This window comes from Notolepis coatsorum (assembly GCF_963971535.1).
Source record: "Notolepis coatsorum genome assembly, chromosome: 2".
NCBI classification, from domain to species: Eukaryota; Metazoa; Chordata; class Actinopteri; order Aulopiformes; family Paralepididae; genus Notolepis; species Notolepis coatsorum.
The window spans coordinates 228876158-228896453 of NC_140166.1; the positions used below are offsets into that span (position 1 = coordinate 228876158).

A 20296-nucleotide genomic window follows, 5' to 3' on the forward strand; every position below is an offset into this window, starting at 1 on the left:
AGTATGGGTAACAGAGCCTCGGGTATGGGCAATGGAGTCAATAAACACACATCATTCTTCCTGACAAAACTGCATGTTTCTCTACACGTCTATATCTGTAGTTACTTGTCTTTACTCTGACCTGAAGGTGTTGCTATCATTGTTCTTTTTGAACTATGTAAGTTTACTGAATTGAGCAGGTGTTCCTTTTTAACTAGTGCTGTCAGGCGATTAAAAACATTGTAATTAATTAATCTAATTAATCGCATTTTAATCGCATAACCATTTTAGGCCTGATATTCTATATTCTATAATCATATTTCAAATGGCATGTGTCCGGATGGCATAATTCAGTACTGTATCTGCAAAACCTTCTGTTTAATCATCTTCCATTTATAAATTTTAGCATGGTGTTATTCACAGTCAAAGATAAAAAAAAATTATAATAAATAGAATTTGATATTCTCATTTGGTTCATTACAATTTACTCAAGCCTAGTAACAGACAGTATTTCTGACACTGGTGGGAATACATTCCCTGAGATCCATAGATGTCCCTAGAATCAGATACCAAGAACATGCAAATGGACCATCTTAAAAAAAAAGTCTGTAAATGTTTATTCTACGTTCTTATGGAATGAATGAGATAAAAAAAAAAAAAATTATAAATCTTTTGTTTTCATAACGCGATAATTTGCTGTGTAATTAATTCATCTAATTAACGCGATAAACTGACAGCCCTATTTTTAACGTTACACATTCTCAATAGTCTGGTTCAGTGTCCACATCTTGGACCACTGTATACACACACAGGAGACGGCAGACATTAAGCTGTCCTCTAGAAGGTCAAATGTAAAACATGTGGGGACAAAAAGATCCAAGGTGTCCACAGGATGTTTACATTACGTCCCCATCTTCCAGTTCCCTCCGACCTACGCCGGGATCTCAGAAGTCAACAAGCCTGCAGAGTTGCTCCCTCAGTTCTCAACCATCGAATATGTGGTCCAGGTTAGTCTCTGTCTAATGAATATGTGGTCCAGGTTAGTCTCTGTCTAATGAATATGTGTTCCAGGTTAGTCTGTCTAATGAATATGTGGTCCAGGTTAGTCTCTGTCTAATGAATATGTGGTCCAGGTTAGTCTCTGTCTAATGAATATGTGTTCCAGGTTAGTCTCTGTCTAATGAATATGTGTTCCAGGTTAGTCTGTCTAATGAATATGTGTTCCAGGTTAGTCTCTGTCTAATGAATATGTGGTCCAGGTTAGTCTCTAATGAATATGTGGTCCAGGTTAGTCTGTCTAATGAATATGTGGTCCAGGTTAGTCTCTGTCTAATGAATATGTGGTCCAGGTTAGTCTCTGTCTAATCAATATGTGTTCCAGGTTAGTCTCTGTCTAATGAGCTGGCTGGATAAGCTGCAAAACATAAGCTTTAAAAACAAAAAAAATGATTACTAGATGGAATACAATGCAAAGCACTTCATCAATGACTCATGTGAGAATGCTTTGCATCAATGACACCATGTGCTCTATTTTAAATATCAACATTAGCGTCAATATTAACATTAAATACCCTCTCCAGAGAGGTCCCCAGATGCCGCTGGTCTTCCTCTATGTTGTTGACACCTGCATGGAGGGCGATGACCTGCAGGCTCTGAAGGAGTCCCTCCAGATGTCCCTCTCTCTGCTGCCCCCTACTGCCCTGGTGGGTCTCATCACCTTCGGACGCATGATCCAGGTCCACGAGCTGGGCTGCGAAGGGATCTCCAAGAGCCACGTCTTCAGAGGAACCGAGGACCTCAACGCCAAGCAGCTCCAGGTACGCTCTTTCAGGAGGACGTTTAAAGCAGTGCCAGGCACGGTTAGCCCTTTCAGCTCCAGGTACGGTTAGCCCTTTCAGCTCCAGGCACGGTTAGCCCTTTCAGCTCCAGGTACCGTTAGCCCTCTCATGAGTACCTTTAAGCAGTTCCACGTATGGTTAGCCCTCTCAGGAGTACCTTTAAGTAGTTCCAGGTACGGTTAGCCCTCTCAGGAGTACCTTTAAGTAGTTCCAGGTATGGTTAGCCCTCTCATGAGTACCTTTAAGCAGTTCCACGTATGGTTAGCCCTCTCAGGAGTACCTTTAAGTAGTTCCAGGTACGGTTAGCCTTCTCAGGAGTACCTTTAAGTAGTTCCAGGTATGGTTAGCCCTCTCAGGAGTACCTTTAAGTAGTTCCAGGTACGGTTAGCCCTCTCAGGAGTACCTTTAAGCAGTTCCAGGTACGGTTAGCCCTCTCAGGAGTACCTTTAAGCAGTTCCAGGTACGGTTAGCCCTCTCATGAGTACCTTTAAGCAGTTCCAGGTACGGTTAGCCCTCTCAGGAGTACCTTTACGCAGTTCCAGGTACGGTTAGCCCTCTCTGGAGTACCTTTAAGCAGTTCCAGGTACGGTTAGCCCTCTCATGAGTACCTTTAAGCAGTTCCAGGTACGGTTAGCCCTATCAGGAGTACCTTTAAGCAGTTCCAGGTACGGTTAGCCCTCTCGGGAGTACCTTTAAGCAGTTCCAGGTACGGTTAGCCCTCTCAGGAGTACCTTTAACCAGTTCCAGGTATGGTTATCCCTCTCAGGAGTACCTTTAAGTAGTTCCAGGTATGGTTAGCCCTCTCAGGAGTACCTTTAAGCAGTTCCAGGTACTGTTAGCCCTCTCATGAGTACCTTTAAGCAGTTCCAGGTACTGTTAGCCCTCTCAGGAGTACCTTTAAGCAGTTCCTGGTACGGTTAGCTCTTTCTTTAAGAAAGAGTACTTTCTTAGCGGCTCCAGCACCAGACTGGTATAGGTTTCACATCACATCATTGTACACATTGGGTGACTGTAGTAGGGTTAGGGTTAAGACTTCAGGCCAGGTGGCACCAGTGACGTCCACTCAGCTGGAGGTACGGCTCAGGCTCTGAGCCCCTCGGACACGGCAGTGCTCACTCCTACAGTAGTTACCAGTCAGAACAGGAAGGACATGCAGTAGTTTCCCAGATTAAAGTAATCCAGCGCGAAACACCGTGCTCCCCGATCCTCTGTGATCTGTCACTCATAGTAGCCATAGGATGAAGTTGCATTGAATTTATACCTCCTTGAAAACATTTATTTTTTTAAGTTGCAGTGAAGAATCAAGAATCAAGAGGTTTATTTGTCACATACATACCAGGGCATACAGTGAAATGCAGGTTGTTATGCCCGCATTGATTGTGCAAAATACAATAATAAAATAGGCATAGAAAAAATAAAATAGGTAAGACACAAGATATGCATGGTAAAAAAATACCTGCTAAATTCCTGAGAAACTGGTTCCTATATACACTACTATACAATATACAATTTACAATTTTACCTCTTTAACTCCTTAAAGTATCTAAACTATGCTATACAGTACCTCCTTCCTTTAAAGTGACTTTCTATTTTTAAAGTGACATTTTGTTGAAATGAAAGAGATTACAAATGTAAAGAGACGTCACAGTATGTTTCATTCTACTTTAACTCTTGTATGTATGTTGCATGTCTGTGTCTACAGGAGATGTTGGGTCTGACCAAGCCCGCTGCAGCAGCCCAGGCTGGGAGAGGCCCTCAAGCTCCACAACAGCCACTCTCCAACAGGTACACGCACGCACGCGCGCGCGCGCACACACACACACACACACACACACACACACACACACACACACACACACACACACACACACACACACACACACACACACACACACACACACACACACACACACACACACACACACACACACACACACAGTGACACACACACACACACACACACACTCGAAATCAACATTGGAATTTTATTTTTTAAATACATTTTTTTTTTTTTTTTCCATTCTGTTTAAACCAATGGGGTTTTCTTCACAGTTGCAGATAAAGATTAGGCTACACGGGGAGCTCCAGTAATACCGTGCTGCGTCACGGATCTGGTTGACTCCGAGTTCGATTCCCGGACCCGCCGTCATTTGCCGAATGTCTTCCCCTGTTCTCCCTCCCGTTTCACCCTGCATCTGTCAGTCATGCTTGACCAGAAAAAGCGATAAACGCTAAAAAATGAAGTTTAAAAAAAAATATATATATTAGGCTACAACACTAATATTATAGTATTAAAATAAACTGATGAGTTATATTCATTAAAGAAAGTTGATTTAATAAAAAAAATACTAATCTAATCAGATTCATCACTTTATTCAAATTGAGGATTTAGTTTGAGGATATTTATTAAAAAAAATAATAATAAAAAAAGTATTAAAAAAAGAATATATATATATTTTTTTTATTATTAAAAAAGAAGGTTTGAACGTTCGTTCGAAAAACCCTGACGAAGTTCGAATCCCAAAAACAGGCTTCGGGGACAGCCTTAACACACACACAACACGCGAGTTTATAGAATTCTCCGCGCATTGCATCGGAAACCGGATGATATAGACGCGACGAAAATGACGGCGTCATCATGAAACCGTTGTAGTCCTAAAAAAGAGGAGACCTTTCCAATGCTATTTATTTTTCACATAATCTCACACACATCCAAACACAGTTTTTGTGCACATTGATTTAGTTTGACAGAGCAACACAAATGTAAAACAGTGGCTAAAGGTACCTTGTTTTGAATAAATGTTTATTTTTTTTGTCACAGTTGCAGTTACCTCTCATGGCCACAGGGTGCCAGTCTTCTATAGTAGTGCTGCTATAATACTATGGTATTTTGTAATTCTTTCTCTGAATATAATATAATAATAATATAATATAACTACATCTTACAGAGGAATGGTATATCATAAAACACACCAGTTCTCTCCGGTTCTCTCAGCTGATGTTCTCTCCGGTTCTCTCAGGTTCCTCCAGCCAGTGCAGAAGATTGACATGAACCTGACCAACCTGCTATGGGAGCTGCAGAGGGACCCCTGGCCGGTCACCCAGGGCAAGAGGCCGCTCCGCTCCCTGGGCGTGGCCCTGTCCATCGCCGTGGAGCTCCTGGAGGTATGGATTTGGGCTTGTTGTTGTTGGAGTTCTATCTAGTTTCACGTTGTAAGGGCACAGGTCTGGTTCGATGAGAAGACCGATGGACGCTTCAGTTTGTCCACCTTTGGTCCCTACTTCTCTTCTCACTCATTCGTTGTCTTTCTTCCTCTCCTCTCTCTTTATCTCACCTTTCTCTTTCTCTCTTTCTCCATCTCCCCTCTTTATCTCACCTCTCTCTCTAGCTATATATATATATATATATATATATATATATATATATATATATATATATATATATATATATATATATATATATATATATATATATATATATATATATATATATATATATATATATATATATATGATGAATTGAAAATGGGGGACCCTGATGTAAACAAGATGAAAGTCTTTCTCTGGTCTGCATCCCCTTAACAATTGTATGTACTGAGCTGTACTGTACTGTACCCATTCTGTAATCTGTTAATAAACTTTTCAATCAATCAATCAATCAATCAATCAATCAGCTCACCTTCTTCTCCTCTTCTCTCCTCTCTTTCCTGTCTATCTCGCTCTCTATCTCACCTTTCTCTCTTCTCTCTCTTTCTCCATCTCTCCTCTCTATCTCACCTTTCTCGTCTCTTTCCTCTATATTCTCTCTCTCTCTCTCTCTCTCTCTCTCTCTCTCGCTCTCTCTCTCTCTCTCTCTCTCTCTCTCTCTCTCTCTCTCTCTCTCTCTCTCGCTCTCTCTCTCTCTGTTTTCTCTCCTATTTTCCTTGTTTGCCTTTTTATTTTTCTTGGTAAACGTTGCTTTGTATAAACTCTCTCTCCTTTGCTCTCTCTCTCTCTCTCCTCCCCCTCTAGTGTACGTTCCCCAACACGGGGGCTCGTATCATGACGTTCATCGGGGGCCCAGCCACCCAGGGTCCTGGCATGGTGGTGGGGGACGAGCTGAAGGCGCCCATCCGCTCCTGGCACGACATCGAGAAAGACAACGCCAAGTTCATGAAGAAGGGCACCAAGGTACCGGACCCCCCCCCTGTTGACTTAACATCCATACTGCTGTCCTTCTGGTCTCTCCTCTGTAACAACAGTGACATCACCAGGGGAGAGACTGTGCGTCTGTGCTGCAGTGTACGACCCACCAATGGTTCATTTCAATGGTTTTTTAATGCAATACTGAATATTACAGATATTACAGCTAATACACCAGATGTGGTGGTTGTTGTTGATTGTTGTTGACGAGGACAGTAGTGAGGTCACCATTTTAGTAGGATGTATGTCTGGAAGAGGCATTTCTTACCAACTGCTCAAGGATGCTGTTACACAGCTTTGGTACAAACTGCTGGTGTTTATATTTGGAAGCCAAGTTAATGTCCACAGACTAGTTGTGAGGGGGCTGCAGGTGGCAGGAATGTCCTAACCAAAATCCTGCTCTATATCTGTGATGATTGGAGGAGACACTGCTTCCTGTAATCCATAGACTCGGGACTAGATGCGTTGCTTTGAGATCACAAAGGTTTGTGTGTCTATTATAGTTTGTGTTCAAGGAGTTTGGTCTAAAATGTCAATGCAAATAATAATTATCTTTATTTGTATAGCACCTTTCATAAAAAAATTGCAGCCCAGTGCTCCACAACTAGGGATGCCCCCCGGACCCCGGTTTTGAACGGGAACCGGTACTATATTAGAAAATACCGGAGTATTTATAAGCTCCGACGTCCTCGGTACTGCTATCGATACTCTAGAGAAATTATTATTATTATTATTATTTAAAAGTTGCGAACGATCCTCTCTCTGTCTCTGCACGAGAAGCGAGCCGCAGCCAGCGAGTCAATTATTACACACACTCCTCGCGAGTCGCTCGCTAGTGCTACACATAGACATACGGGTACTACATACGGGTACTCCTTAATGAAAGTGCCCCGACGCCCCGTGCTATAGCGCGCTGCACACAGACAGCAGCTCTGCATGCACTGAGTCGTGATCATGGCGGATAGAGCGAAGCGTTCTAAAGTATGGATATACTTTACAAGGGTCAATGCCGACAATGCACGTTGCCACAAGTGCAACAAAACATTTGCCAGTAAGGGTGGCAATACGAGCAACCTATCAAAACATTTGTTGGCAAAACATGATATTAGCGTGCAGAAATGCGCCGTATTCGACTGCCTTGCGCGCAGTGGTCCATCTGCATCCACGTCCACTGCAGCCGGTAAGCAAAGATACTGAGTTTCCTAGGCTAATAACGAATTATTACAAATAGGCTAATAAACAAAACAATTGTTTAGCTACAAATACTACAATCTAAAAACTTTTTATAGATCGTCAAGCTGAGGCGTCAGCCACCAATGTGTCCCAGGCCAGTGAGCCCAGGGCCACCACACATCCTCCCTCTACCTCCCTCCACCACCCAAAGTCCTTTCTCCCTACAGTAGCAGCTAGAGGAAGGATGACAGAGGATAGGGTGAACGAGTGTCACAGTTCTGTTAGCCTTTTGCATTTGTTGTTTATTATAAAAAGTCTATAATTCAGAGTTAGACACATTTAAAACATTGTTGCTGCTGTTGCTGAAGAAATTATATTAATTTATTATATTTATTTATAAAGTTATATAAAAGAACATTGCTGCTGCTGTTGCTGAAGAAATTATATTTATTTATAATACTTATTTATAAAGTATTAAGTTGTATAAATAATAAAGCAATGTCGATTCTGTTCTTAATTAATTGTCTTTTTTTTTTGCAAAAAAAATAATCAAAAAGAACCGATAAGAGTATCGATAAAGTACCGAACCGTTAAGCAGTATCGATAAGAGTAGTAGTATCGATAAAATCCTAACGATACCCATCCCTATCCACAACAGAAAAAAGACAGGCATAAAATGAGCACATAAAGTGCAGACCTATAAACTCAGTTTCTCACATTAGGATCTAACATCCCAATAGGCCATCTTGTTTATGGTTTGATTCCGTTTTAAAAAGACAATAATAAAAAGAGTAAGATAGAACTAGACAATTCCGCGCGGGGGAAATTGTGAAAGTGTGGGTGACGCCTGTGCACCGCCGGCCAACGGGAGAGGGTCTCTCGCGAGTCTCTATGACAAACGGTTCAAAGGATACAAAAAGGGGGCGCGGCCTAAGGATCGGGGGAGTGGTCAACATAGACCATTTGAAGGTCGAACTTTTCAGAGTTTTTAAATTTTTTTGGATTTTTCCGAGTTTTCGGATTTTTCCGAGTTTTCGAATTTTTCCGAGTTTTCCGAGTTTTTGAACTTTTTCGGATTTTTTGGATTTTTCTTGTTTTTCCGAGTTTTTTTATTTTTCCGAGTTTTCGGATTTTTCCGAGTTTTCGGACTTTTCCGAGTTTTCAGACTTTTCCGAGTTTTCGGATTTTTCTGAGTTTTCGGACTTTTCCGAGTTTTTGAAAGGGGGTGTGGCCTAAGGGGGCGTGGTCTAAGGATCGGGGGAGTGGTCGACATCGACCAATGGAAGAGGATATCCCTACCGAGTACAAAGGAACAACCCGCAAGTCTCTACGACAAACGGTTCAAGAGATACACTGAGGGGGTGTGGCCTAAGGGGGCGTGGTCTAAGGATCGGGGGAGTGGTCAACATCGACCAATGAAAGGTGGTCAACATCGACCAATGAAAGAGGATATCCCTACTGAGTACAATGACACAACCCGCAAGACAGAGGGCGCTGTCCAGCAATTCAGTACTGCAACACAGTGATGGGCAATGATGGGTTAAGACATGAGCCTCACAGCTGTTAGGCTGAACCAATCATGAGCCATGAGACACACAGGTGATGCAATCACTATGACTTGCATATTCTGCATTTTCTTTGCATGACTGCATTGTCACGTTGATTAAAAGAAAACTATAAGAGATGAAGCGTTGTGACTCGCACAGGAGCACTACAACGAGTAGGCGAAGGGTTGTGTGCGATATTGTGGCATTCGTGCGATATTGTGGCACTCTTTCGGCGATCGGAACAGAAGGGGAAAAAAGCTAAAAAATCATCTGATTCCTAGAGTGGGATTACATTGGGGTCAATGGGGAGGAGAACCTTCAAAGAAATGGTTGTCAGTTGAGATAGAAATGTCCAATTCCATTTATTTTTCTTTTGTGAGCGGGCTGACAGCCGTGTCATCGTTTTGATGTGTTTGTTTTATTTCTACGTCCAAAATTGAGATCACTCTCGCAATTCACCCAAGGTAGTGGAAAAAAGATTATTTCAGCTGCCGCACTCTAAGTTGCAATGCATTTCCAATGGGACCGAAATTTTACCGTTTAAAGTCGATTCGTAGCCAGACGGTGTGGTGAAACTTTCCGAGTTCGAATAGCGCTGTTGCCATAGGCAGGCCGGTCGTTTTGATACCTTTCACGTGTATGGGGCGCGAACGCTCTGGCACAAGTAGTGTTTGCAAAATCGGTGGAATAAAGAATAGTAACAATATCTTCGCCAGGTCACCCACACTAATAAACAGAGTAAATAGTGCAATAGTGCAGTGCAATAAAATAGAATAGAATAGACATAAAATGAGCACATAAAGTGCAAACATATAAAATCAAATTTTTACAGTGCAATAAAATAGTTCTGGATAAATAAACAAATAGAGACATTAAGATATGTGTGTGTGTGTTCCAGCACTACGAGGCGCTGGCGACCAGAGCGTCCACGAACGGCCACATCATCGACATCTACGCCTGCGCTCTGGACCAGACGGGCCTGCTGGAGATGAAGTGCTGCTGCAACCACACGGGGTAAGAGATGATGCCCTGATTAGATAAAGTGCTGCTGCAACCACACGGGGTAAGAGATGATGCCCTGATTAGATAAAGTGCTGCTCCAACCACACGGGGTAAGAGATGATGCCCTGATTAGATAAAGTGCTGCTCCAACCACACGGGGTAAGAGATGATGCCCTGATTAGATAAAGTGCTGCTGCAACCACACGGGGTAAGAGATGATGCCCTGATTAGATAAAGTGCTGCTCCAACCACACGGGGTAAGAGATGATGCCCTGATTAGATAAAGTGCTGCTGCAACCACACGGGGTAAGAGATGATGCCCTGATTAGATAAAGTGCTGCTCCAACCACACGGGGTAAGAGATGATGCCCTGATTAGATAAAGTGCTGCTGCAACCACACGGGGTAAGTAAGATGCTGTTGGGTGAAAGGAAGCAGTTGGCGACTCTACATGTATCGGAGGAGGCATGTGGTAGTCTACTGTGGACTAACTGTATCTCCCCCCCTCCCCCACAGACCCCAATATACTAGTTTCTGTCTACCCTTCGCCCATCCACCCACCTATCGTCACCTCCTAACTCACCCACCCTCCTTCCTCACCTCATCCCCCTCACCCGATACCACCACCCCCCCCTCTCCTTCTCCTAACTAGAACCCCTCCCCTCCTTGACCACCCTCCAATCCCAACCTGAGCCAAGCCTATCCTCTCCATCCCCGGCCTAACTCACACTCCCCCCCCCCCCCCCCCCCCCCATCCAATCCAATTGTCCCCCTCACCTGGACACACCCATCCCTATGACCTATATAGACCATTGTTTTCCGTTGTCTGAAGAGCCCGTTTAGGGACCCCCCCCCCCGGCCAGGGTCCTCTCCACGCCAATTCTCCTGGGTTCCATGTAAGCTAATAAACCTTATCAATTGAGTTCACCTGATTGTCTACATTCATTGATTGGGGTTAAATTCCCTAACACTACACCCTCCCCAGACTGACAGAGGAGGCATGTGGTAGTCTACACCCTCCCCAGACCATCAGAGCCTGGAGGAGGCATGTGATAGTCTACACCAGGGGTCTCAAACTCGCGGCGCGCGGGCCAATTGCGGCCCGCTGGATGATATTTTGCGGCCCCCTACTTGACATTTACATTTACATTTACATTTAGTCATTTAGCTGACGCTTTTATCCAAAGCGACTTACAAGTTCTGTACGACAAGCCATCAGGAAGGGCACAACTCTATCAGCTGAGTAACAATGTTCATCAAAGTGTTGAGTGCTACAGTGTAGGTTAGTTTATTAGGACAAGTGCATGACAGTATGGTTAGTTAGGGTTAGATAATTTTTTTTATTTTTTTTTTATTTTTTTAATTCAGATAATGGTTGAAGAAGTGCGTCTTTAGTCGACGGCGAAAGATTGGACGTGTTTCGGCTGTCCTAACTGGGGTGGGTAGTTCATTCCACCATTGTGGGGCAAGGATTGAGAATAGGCGACTTCTCTTTGATGACCCTCCCGGAGCTTGGATAGGAGTAGGTCTGAGGCGGCCAGAAGATGCAGAGCGTAGGGGTCTTGAGGGTGTGTAGTTAGAGACCATTGACCGGAGGTAGGCGGGAGCAGTTCCCTTTGCCGCACGGTATGCTAGGTCGAGGGCCTTGAAGCGGATTCGTGCAGCAATGGGGAGCCAGTGCAGGTCCCTAAGAAGTGGGGTGACATGGGCCGACTTCGGTAGGTTTGAGATCAGGCGGGCCGCTGCGTTCTGAATGAGTTGAAGAGGCTTAGTGGCATTGGCCGGGAGGCCAGCGAGCAGTGCGTTGCAGTAGTCGAGGCGGGAGATGATGTTGATTGGACGAGGAGTTGGGTGGCTTCTTTTGTCAGGAAGGGGCGGATCCTTCTGACGTTCCTCAGGAGGAATCGGCAGGTTCTGGTTGTCGCTGCGATGTGAGCAGAGAAGTTCAACTGGTCGTCGAGGACAACACCAAGGTTCTTGGCGGTCGGGGACGCGGTCACAGCTGCATTCTCGACTGTGATGGAAAGGTCGGTCAGGGGGGAGGATTTGGCCGGCAGGTGGAGCAATTCTGTTTTGCTTAGGTTCAGTTTGAGGTGGTTGGTCGTCATCCAGGCAGAGATGTCGGACAGACAGGCCGAGATCCGCTCAGAGACGTGGATATCTGAGGGAGGGAAGGAGAGGAAGAGTTGAGTATCGTCGGCATAACAGTGGTAGGAGAAGCCATGAGACGTGATAATGTTACCCAGTGATTTAGTGTAGAGGGAGAAGAGAAGGGGTCCTAAAACCGAGCCCTGGGGGACACCCGTCCGCAGAGGGCGGGTGGCCGACAGGGTCCCTCTCCATGACACTTGGTAGGAGCGGTCATTGAGGTATGATGACAACCATGTCAGCGCAGAGCCAGCCACTCCCATTCCTGCGAGGGCCGCAAGGAGGATCTGGTGGTTGACTGTGTCGAAGGCTGCAGATAGATCTAGGAGAATCAGGACAGAGGAGAGGCCTTTCGCTTTTGCTAAGTGAAGTGCCTCTGTGACCGCAATGAGGGCTGTCTCTGTGGAGTGACCAGTCCTGAAGCCTGACTGATTAGGGTCTAGGAGGTCATTCTGTAAGAGATAAGCAGTAAGTTGGTTGGATACAGCACGTTCAAGTGTTTTAGAAAGGAAAGGAGAGAAGAGAGACAGGACGGTAGTTGCCTATGACGGTAGGGTTCAGGGATGTTTTTTTTATGAGGGGCGTGACTCTGGCTTGTTTTAGGGAGGTGGGGACCACCCCCGAGTTGAGTGAGGAGTTGATGGTTGCAGTTAGGAATGGGAGGATGTCTGGTGCTATGGTCTGGAGGAGTGGGGAAGGTAGCCGGTCCAGCTGGCATGTAGTCGGACGGTTCGACGTTACCAGTGTCAGGGTCTCGGCTTCTGTAATGGGAGAGAAAGATGACAGAGTGAAGGATGAGGTTCTCGATTCAGCATTTGGAATGGGTGGGGGTTGGGAGAAGGAGCTGCGGATGTTCTCCACTTTTTCCTCAAAGAAGATCGCAAAGTCTTCGGCAGAGAAAGATGAGGGAGGGGGGGGGGGGTGGGGGGGAGTGAGGAGGGAGGACATGGTAGCATGCAGTTTGCGAAGATTCTTGGCAGAGGCCTCGATCCTATGGTGAAAGAAAGAAGCTTTGGCATTAGTAATGGTTTTGGAGAATGTTAACAAGAGGTTGTGATATGTGTCGATGTCAGCAGTGAGGCGTGACTTTCTATACTTCCTTTCAGCTGCTCTCAGGACCTGTCTTTGTTCTCTCACTGGATCTGTCAGCCATGGACTGGGTGGGGAACGGCGGGCAGGTTTCTCAACGAGGGGACAGAGCTTGTCGAAGGAGGTTGCAAGGGCTGAGAGGAGGGTGGAGGTTGCCATCTCTGTGGAGAGAGCAGAGAAGGTGTCACTCAAAGGTAGAGCGGATAGTATGTCAGAGGAGAGGGTGGAGGGGGATAGGGAGGGCAGGTTGCGTCTGAGTGAGACGGTTTGAGTTGGGGTGAAGACCTTTCGGTTAAGCATGAGAGTTAGTGAGAAGGATATGAAGGAATGGTCAGATACATGTAGGGGAGTTACCGTGGTGTTAATGATGCTGGAGTTACGGGAAAATATGAGATCCAAGGAGTTGCCTGCTTTGTGGGTGGGAGGCATGGCAGTGGGAGTCAGGTCAAATGATTGTAGGAGGGAGACTACTATGACTGACTGAGATGAGTCAGGCAGGTTGAAGTCGCCCAATAGAAGGAGAGGGGTACCATCAAAGTACATTTTTAAAAATGTTTCTTTAATATATATTATTATTATTATTATAATTATTTTTTTAATGTTGTGGGACTTGTACAGCACTTTGTAAGCCGTCATTTGAGGCTTTATAAAAGCAGCACAATGAACACAAAGCTGTCAGTGCCGAGTCCGACCTCATCTTAAATAACAAACAGCATTGCTTGTTGTAATTAACAAAGAGAGGCAGAGTTGATTTTGCAAAAAATAAATAAAAAATCATATATAATATTTGATGCAGCCCAGCCTCACCCACACTCTACCTCCAGCGGCCCCCAGGTAAATTGAGTTTGAGACCCCTGGTCTACACCCTCCCCGGCCCAGACCAACAGAGGAGGCATGTGGTAGTCTACACCCTCCCCAGACCATCAGAGGAGGCATGTGGTAGTCTACACCCTCTCCAGACCATCAGAGGAGACATGTGGTAGTCTACACCCTCCCCAGACCAACAGAGGAGGCATGTGGTAGTCTACACCCTCTCCAGACCATCAGAGGAGACATGTGGTAGTCTACACCCTCTCCAGACCATCAGAGGAGACATGTGGTAGTCTACACCCTCCCCAGACCATCAGAGGAGACATGTGGTAGTCTACACCCTCCCCAGACCAACAGAGGAGGCATGTGGTAGTCTACACTCTCCCCAGACCGACAGAGGAGACATGTGGTAGTCTATACCTTCCCCAGACTGACAGAGGAGACATGTGGTAGTCTACACCCTCCCCAGACTGACAGAGGAGACATGTGGTAGTCTACACCCTCCCCAGACCAACAGAGGAGACATGTGGTAGTCTACACCCTCCCCAGACCAACAGAAGAGACATGTGGTAGTCTACACCCTCCCCAGACCAACAGAGGAGACATGTGGTAGTCTACACCCTCCCCAGACCAACAGAGGAGACATGTGGTAGTCTACACCCTCCCCAGACCATCAGAGGAGGCATGTGGTAGTCTACACCCTCCCCAGACCATCAGAGGAGGCATGTGATAGTCTACACCCTCCCCAGACCATCAGAGGAGGTGTGTGTTGGTCCATATTGATATTAACTCTGTGTGTTGGTCCATATTGATATTAACTCTGTGTGTTGGTCCATATTGATATTAACTCTGTGTGTTGGTCCATATTGATATTAACTCTGTGTGTTGGTCCATATTGATATTAACTCTGTGTGTTGGTCCATATTGATATTAACTCTGTGTGTTGGTCCATATTGATATTAACTCTGTGTGTTGGTCCATATTGATATTAACTCTGTGTGTTGGTCCATATTGATATTAACTCTGTGTGTTGGTCCATATTGATATTAACTTTGTGTGTGTTGCTCCATATTGATATTAACTCTGTGTGTGTTGGTCCATATTGATATTAACTCTGTGTGTGTTGGTCCATATTGATATTAACTCTGTGTGTGTTGGTCCATACTGATATTAACTCTGTGTGTTTGTGTTGGTCCATACTGATATTAACTCTGTGTGTTGGTCCATATTGATATTAACTCTGTGTGTTGGTCCATATTGATATTAACTCTGTGTGTTGGTCCATATTGATATTAACTTTGTGTTGCTCCATATTGATATTAACTCTGTGTGTGTTGGTCCATATTGATATTAACTCTGTGTGTTGGTCCATATTGATATTAACTTTGTGTTGCTCCATACTGATATTAACTCTGTGTGTGTGTTGGTCCATACTGATATTAACTCTGTGTGTTGGTCCATATTGATATTAACTCTGTGTGTTGGTCCATATTGATATTAACTCTGTGTGTTGGTCCATATTGATATTAACTTTGTGTTGCTCCATATTGATATTAACTCTGTGTGTGTTGGTCCATATTGATATTAACTCTGTGTGTTGGTCCATATTGATATTAACTTTGTGTTGCTCCATACTGATATTAACTCTGTGTGTGTGTGTGTGTTGGTCCATACTGATATTAACTCTGTGTGTTGGTCCATACTGATATTAACTCTGTGTGTTGGTCCATATTGATATTAACTCTGTGTGTTGGTCCATACTGATATTAACTCTGTGTGTTGGTCCATACTGATATTAACTCTGTGTGTTGGTCCATATTGATATTAACTCTGTGTGTTGGTCCATACTGATATTAACTCTGTGTGTTGGTCCATACTGATATTAACTCTGTGTGTTGGTCCATATTGATATTAACTCTGTGTGTTGGTCCATACTGATATTAACTCTGTGTGTTGGTCCATACTGATATTAACTGTGTGTTTGTGTTGGTCCATACTGATATTAACTCTGTGTGTTGGTCCATACTGATATTAACTCTGTGTGTTGGTCCATACTGATATTAACTTTGTGTTGCTCCATACTGATATTAACTCTGTGTGTGTGTTGGTCCATACTGATATTAACTCTGTGTGTTGGTCCATATTGATATTAACTCTGTGTGTTGGTCCATATTGATATTAACTCTGTGTGTTGGTCCATATTGATATTAACTTTGTGTTGCTCCATATTGATATTAACTCTGTGTGTGTTGGTCCATATTGATATTAACTCTGTGTGTTGGTCCATATTGATATTAACTCTGTGTGTTGGTCCATATTGATATTAACTCTGTGTGTTGGTCCATATTGATATTAACTTTGTGTTGCTCCATATTGATATTAACTCTGTGTGTGTTGGTCCATATTGATATTAACTCTGTGTGTTGGTCCATATTGATATTAACTTTGTGTTGCTCCATACTGATATTAACTCTGTGTGTGTGTGTGTGTTGGTCCATACTGATATTAACTCTGTGTGTTGGTCCATACTGATATTAACTCTGTGTGTTGGTCCATATTGATATTAACTCTGTGTGTTGGTCCATACTGATATTAACTCTGTGTGTTGGTCCATACTGATATTAACTCTGTGTGTTGGTCCATATTGATATTAACTCTGTGTGTTGGTCCATACTGATATTAACTCTGTGTGTTGGTCCATACTGATATTAACTCTGTGTGTTGGTCCATATTGATATTAACTCTGTGTGTTGGTCCATACTGATATTAACTCTGTGTGTTGGTCCATACTGATATTAACTGTGTGTTTGTGTTGGTCCATACTGATATTAACTCTGTGTGTTGGTCCATACTGATATTAACTCTGTGTGTTGGTCCATACTGATATTAACTCTGTGTGTTGGTCCATACTGATATTAACTCTGTGTGTTGGTCCATACTGATATTAACTCTGTGTTTGTGTTGGTCCATACTGATATTAACTCTGTGTGTTGGTCCATACTGATATTAACTCTGTGTGTTGGTCCATACTGATATTAACTCTGTGTGTTGGTCCATACTGATATTAACTCTGTGTGTTGGTCCATACTGATATTAACTCTGTGTGTTGGTCCATACTGATATTAACTCTGTGTGTTGGTCCATACTGATATTAACTCTGTGTGTTGGTCCATACTGATATTAACTCTGTGTGTTGGTCCATACTGATATTAACTCTGTGTGTTGGTCCATACTGATATTAACTCTGTGTGTTCCCGTCCCATAGGGGCCACATGGTGATGGCCGACTCCTTTAACAACTCCCTGTTCCAGCAAACCTTCCAAAGAGTCTTCACCAAAGATGTCCAGGGAGCCTTCAAGATGGCCTTCGCCGGGACTCTGGAGATCAAGGTATTATTAGCATTATATTGTTCGTATTGTTAGCTCTGTCCCAGTTACCATTGTCTGGGTAGTAGTAGTAGTAGTAGTAGTCAGCGGACAATCAAAGCTTAATTGTGTTCATGTTGTCAACCTGACTCAGGCTTTATTGAACAATGACAAGAGATTGATTTTATACAGATTTTCTTATGTAAACTATTACACTCCTTGACTGAGGCTTTAATGAATAACGATTGATTTTCTGTACCAACGGATACTTTCCATGGAGACAGTGTCTATTTCTGTGATGTTTTCTTGATTTTCTTCTTGGCCGTCACTAGCACTTCTAGGTCTATAGTCCTTTGTATAGCTAGCTAGAGTTAGCTTGTTTGTGTTCGCTAATGTTAGGGCTAACGCTAGCTAATGGAGGACTGAGTGACATCATTAGATTCAAATGTATTGTCATCATACAGCACAAGTACAGTACAACCAAAAGAAGTTTGGCATCCAACCAGAGTGCAAATGTAACAGTAAAGTGCAACAGTAATATACAATGTACTGGTGATTAAACTGGGTATAAATAAAATATATAAATGAGTACTACTGAGTGTAGTGCTAATCGGATGTATGTACAGAGTTGTAGTATAATATGTACAGTGATGCATGTATAAAGACAGTATGGTTGTCCAATTATCTAGCAGTCACAGTCAATGTGTCAACTAAATGTCCCCATTGGAAGGGCGTAGGCGAACGACTGAGAATATAAACCAGAGGAAACAATTCCGACTTTGCAATAATTGTCTTTATTCGGACTCCATGTCCAAACATCCAGTGCTTATAGAAAACTGCATGTGCCGTTAACACCAGGTGGCCAATTATTCAGCGGTTAGCCGGTAGCTAGCAGTCAGTTAGTCATTTGTAGTCAATGGATAAAGTCGAGATAGAAGTCGATTTAGCATTTAGCAATGTCCAGCAGATTATTTACCTATACAAAAGGAAGGGAAATAAACGGCATTAATTAGCAACTAGTTATATATGTGAAAGGATAATTGCGAATATAAACGGTGCATACAATGCAACGTACCTTTGGCCAGTTAGTTCACCCACAGGGCTTTTCACCTTACAGGCATATGGCCAAGAGTGTCATTTAAATAGCGTGACGCACAGGCGCAGAGACAGCTTACCTGTCCAGAGTCACAACGCACGTTCCAAAGTGTGTCCACCAGGCGGCACCAGACAATAACTAACGCTTGCAACAAATGTCACTGATAATAATAATAATAATAATGAACACATTGGGAAAACGTCGGATAATTCTCCAATGGTCGTAGTCATACTGGCCAGCAGCGTAACTAGTGAGAGTATGTAAGGGATATGTACATAATAGATGTAGACAGTAGTATCTATAGATATGTAAATCGTTTATGTGTAGGTATGTTCAGACAGATGTGGATATATATATACATATATTAGGGATGTCCGATATTATCGGCCTACCGATATTATCGGCCGATATTGGCATTAAAATGTGATATCGTAAATTATCGGTATCGGTTTTAAAAAAGAATTTTTCTTTTTATTCTTTTACATTTATCTAACCTTTATTTACCCAGGCAAGCAAGTAAGAACAAATTCTGATTTTATTTATTGTCAAAAGTATGCATAATGTTGTGTTAATTCCACGACAAGAGATATGTAATGTTAATTACCTGGGTGGGGGGGGGGGGCACTGCATATATCGGTATCGGTTGATATCGGTATCGAAAATTAAGAGTTGGACAATATCGGTGTATAGGTAAAAAAGCCAATATCGAACATCCCTAATGTATATATAATATGGTATATACAGCATTATTGTACATCCTATCATACAGAGTTATATGGGTTATATGCAGGTGTATATGTAGGTATATAGGAGGATTATATGCAGATAGATATGGATATCTTATGTATATACATGCAGTAAATGTAAATATCTAGTGTATATATTAATGTGGGCAGACGTACTCAGTCCAGTCTCCTATTTGCAGACGTGGTCTTGGAGGATGTGTGACTGAGATCTTGGTTTGTTTTCAGACATCTAAAGAGATCAAAGTGTTGGGAGCCATCGGACCCTGTGTGTCACTCAATTCGAAGGGGCCCTGTGTGTCTGAGAACGTGAGTCATAACACACGCACACACACATGCAGACACACACACACAACCAAAGGATCGTACTATCATCATACCCAACAACAGATAGGCATGTTGAGTCAAGTGGGGGCTCATTCCTCCTCTCCCTCTCTCTCATCTTTCTTCCTCTCCTCTCTCACCTCCTCACATTCCTCCTCTCCTCCTCCTCACCCCGCCCCCAAGTCGCTCTCCGCTCGCTCACCGCTCACCTTGAATCGAGCGCTCCCCGCTCCACATCGCTCGGCAGAATTTTTTATTTTTTTTTGGAGCATGATGTAAATTTGCTTGATTTGACCAAACTACAATAGTCTACACCCCCGGGCCCCTTAACAATTGTTTGTATTGAGCCGTATTGTAATTGTACCCATTCTGCAATGTTAAATAACGTTGTTTATCCATTCACTAGCTCTACTAAGCGATGATAGCTAGCCTAGCCACAATGCTATGGTCGCTGCCATTAACGTTAGCATGTAAGCTAACGACAACAACAATGGCGTCATATACTTTTTCTAACAGGATGTGAGTGACGGTTCACCCTTCTCATTGGTTGAAAATGGCCTTCATGTTTGTACATCGCCATCTGTTGCTTTGGCATTGTACTACATGTATATTACATCAGTGTTAAACAACTGTGAGCGGCCCGGAGTGGATTGGAGCGGAGGAGAACTCTCGCTCCGGACGTCGCACCGACCCATTTTAAAACCCACTCCGTCGTTCACGTCAAAACCACCCGCTCCGCTCCACGCTCCGATCCGCTCACATGCTCTGCTTGTGAGACAATGCACGGTCCCTGACTTGTGTGTGTGTGTGTGTGTGTGTGTGTGTGTGTGTGATAAAGCTTGTAAATATTCTCCTTTTCCATCAAACCGCTCACTAGAATATGTTTCTGAAAACATTTTAGGCCAGAAATAGGATATGGAATCTCTCTCTCCTCTCTCCCTATAAATGGGCTTTATTGACATGGGAAACATACATTTACATCTCTCTCTCCTCTCTGTGTG

At 43.5% G+C, this 20296-nt stretch overlaps 1 protein-coding gene across 1 annotated transcript in view; it reads left to right on the forward strand.

Moving 5' to 3' along the window:
• LOC311246453 (protein transport protein Sec23A-like) overlaps nucleotides 1-20296 on the forward strand; it is a 61579-nt gene that overhangs the window by 7323 nt on the left and 33960 nt on the right. Inside the window, exons 3-10 of the mRNA XM_084336607.1 lie at nucleotides 900-986; nucleotides 1560-1796; nucleotides 3520-3602; nucleotides 4838-4982; nucleotides 5829-5987; nucleotides 9618-9733; nucleotides 17033-17156; nucleotides 19200-19280. Of these exons, the coding sequence (XP_084192733.1) occupies nucleotides 900-986; nucleotides 1560-1796; nucleotides 3520-3602; nucleotides 4838-4982; nucleotides 5829-5987; nucleotides 9618-9733; nucleotides 17033-17156; nucleotides 19200-19280 (1032 nt within the window). The remainder of the gene's footprint in view (nucleotides 1-899; nucleotides 987-1559; nucleotides 1797-3519; nucleotides 3603-4837; nucleotides 4983-5828; nucleotides 5988-9617; nucleotides 9734-17032; nucleotides 17157-19199; nucleotides 19281-20296) is intronic.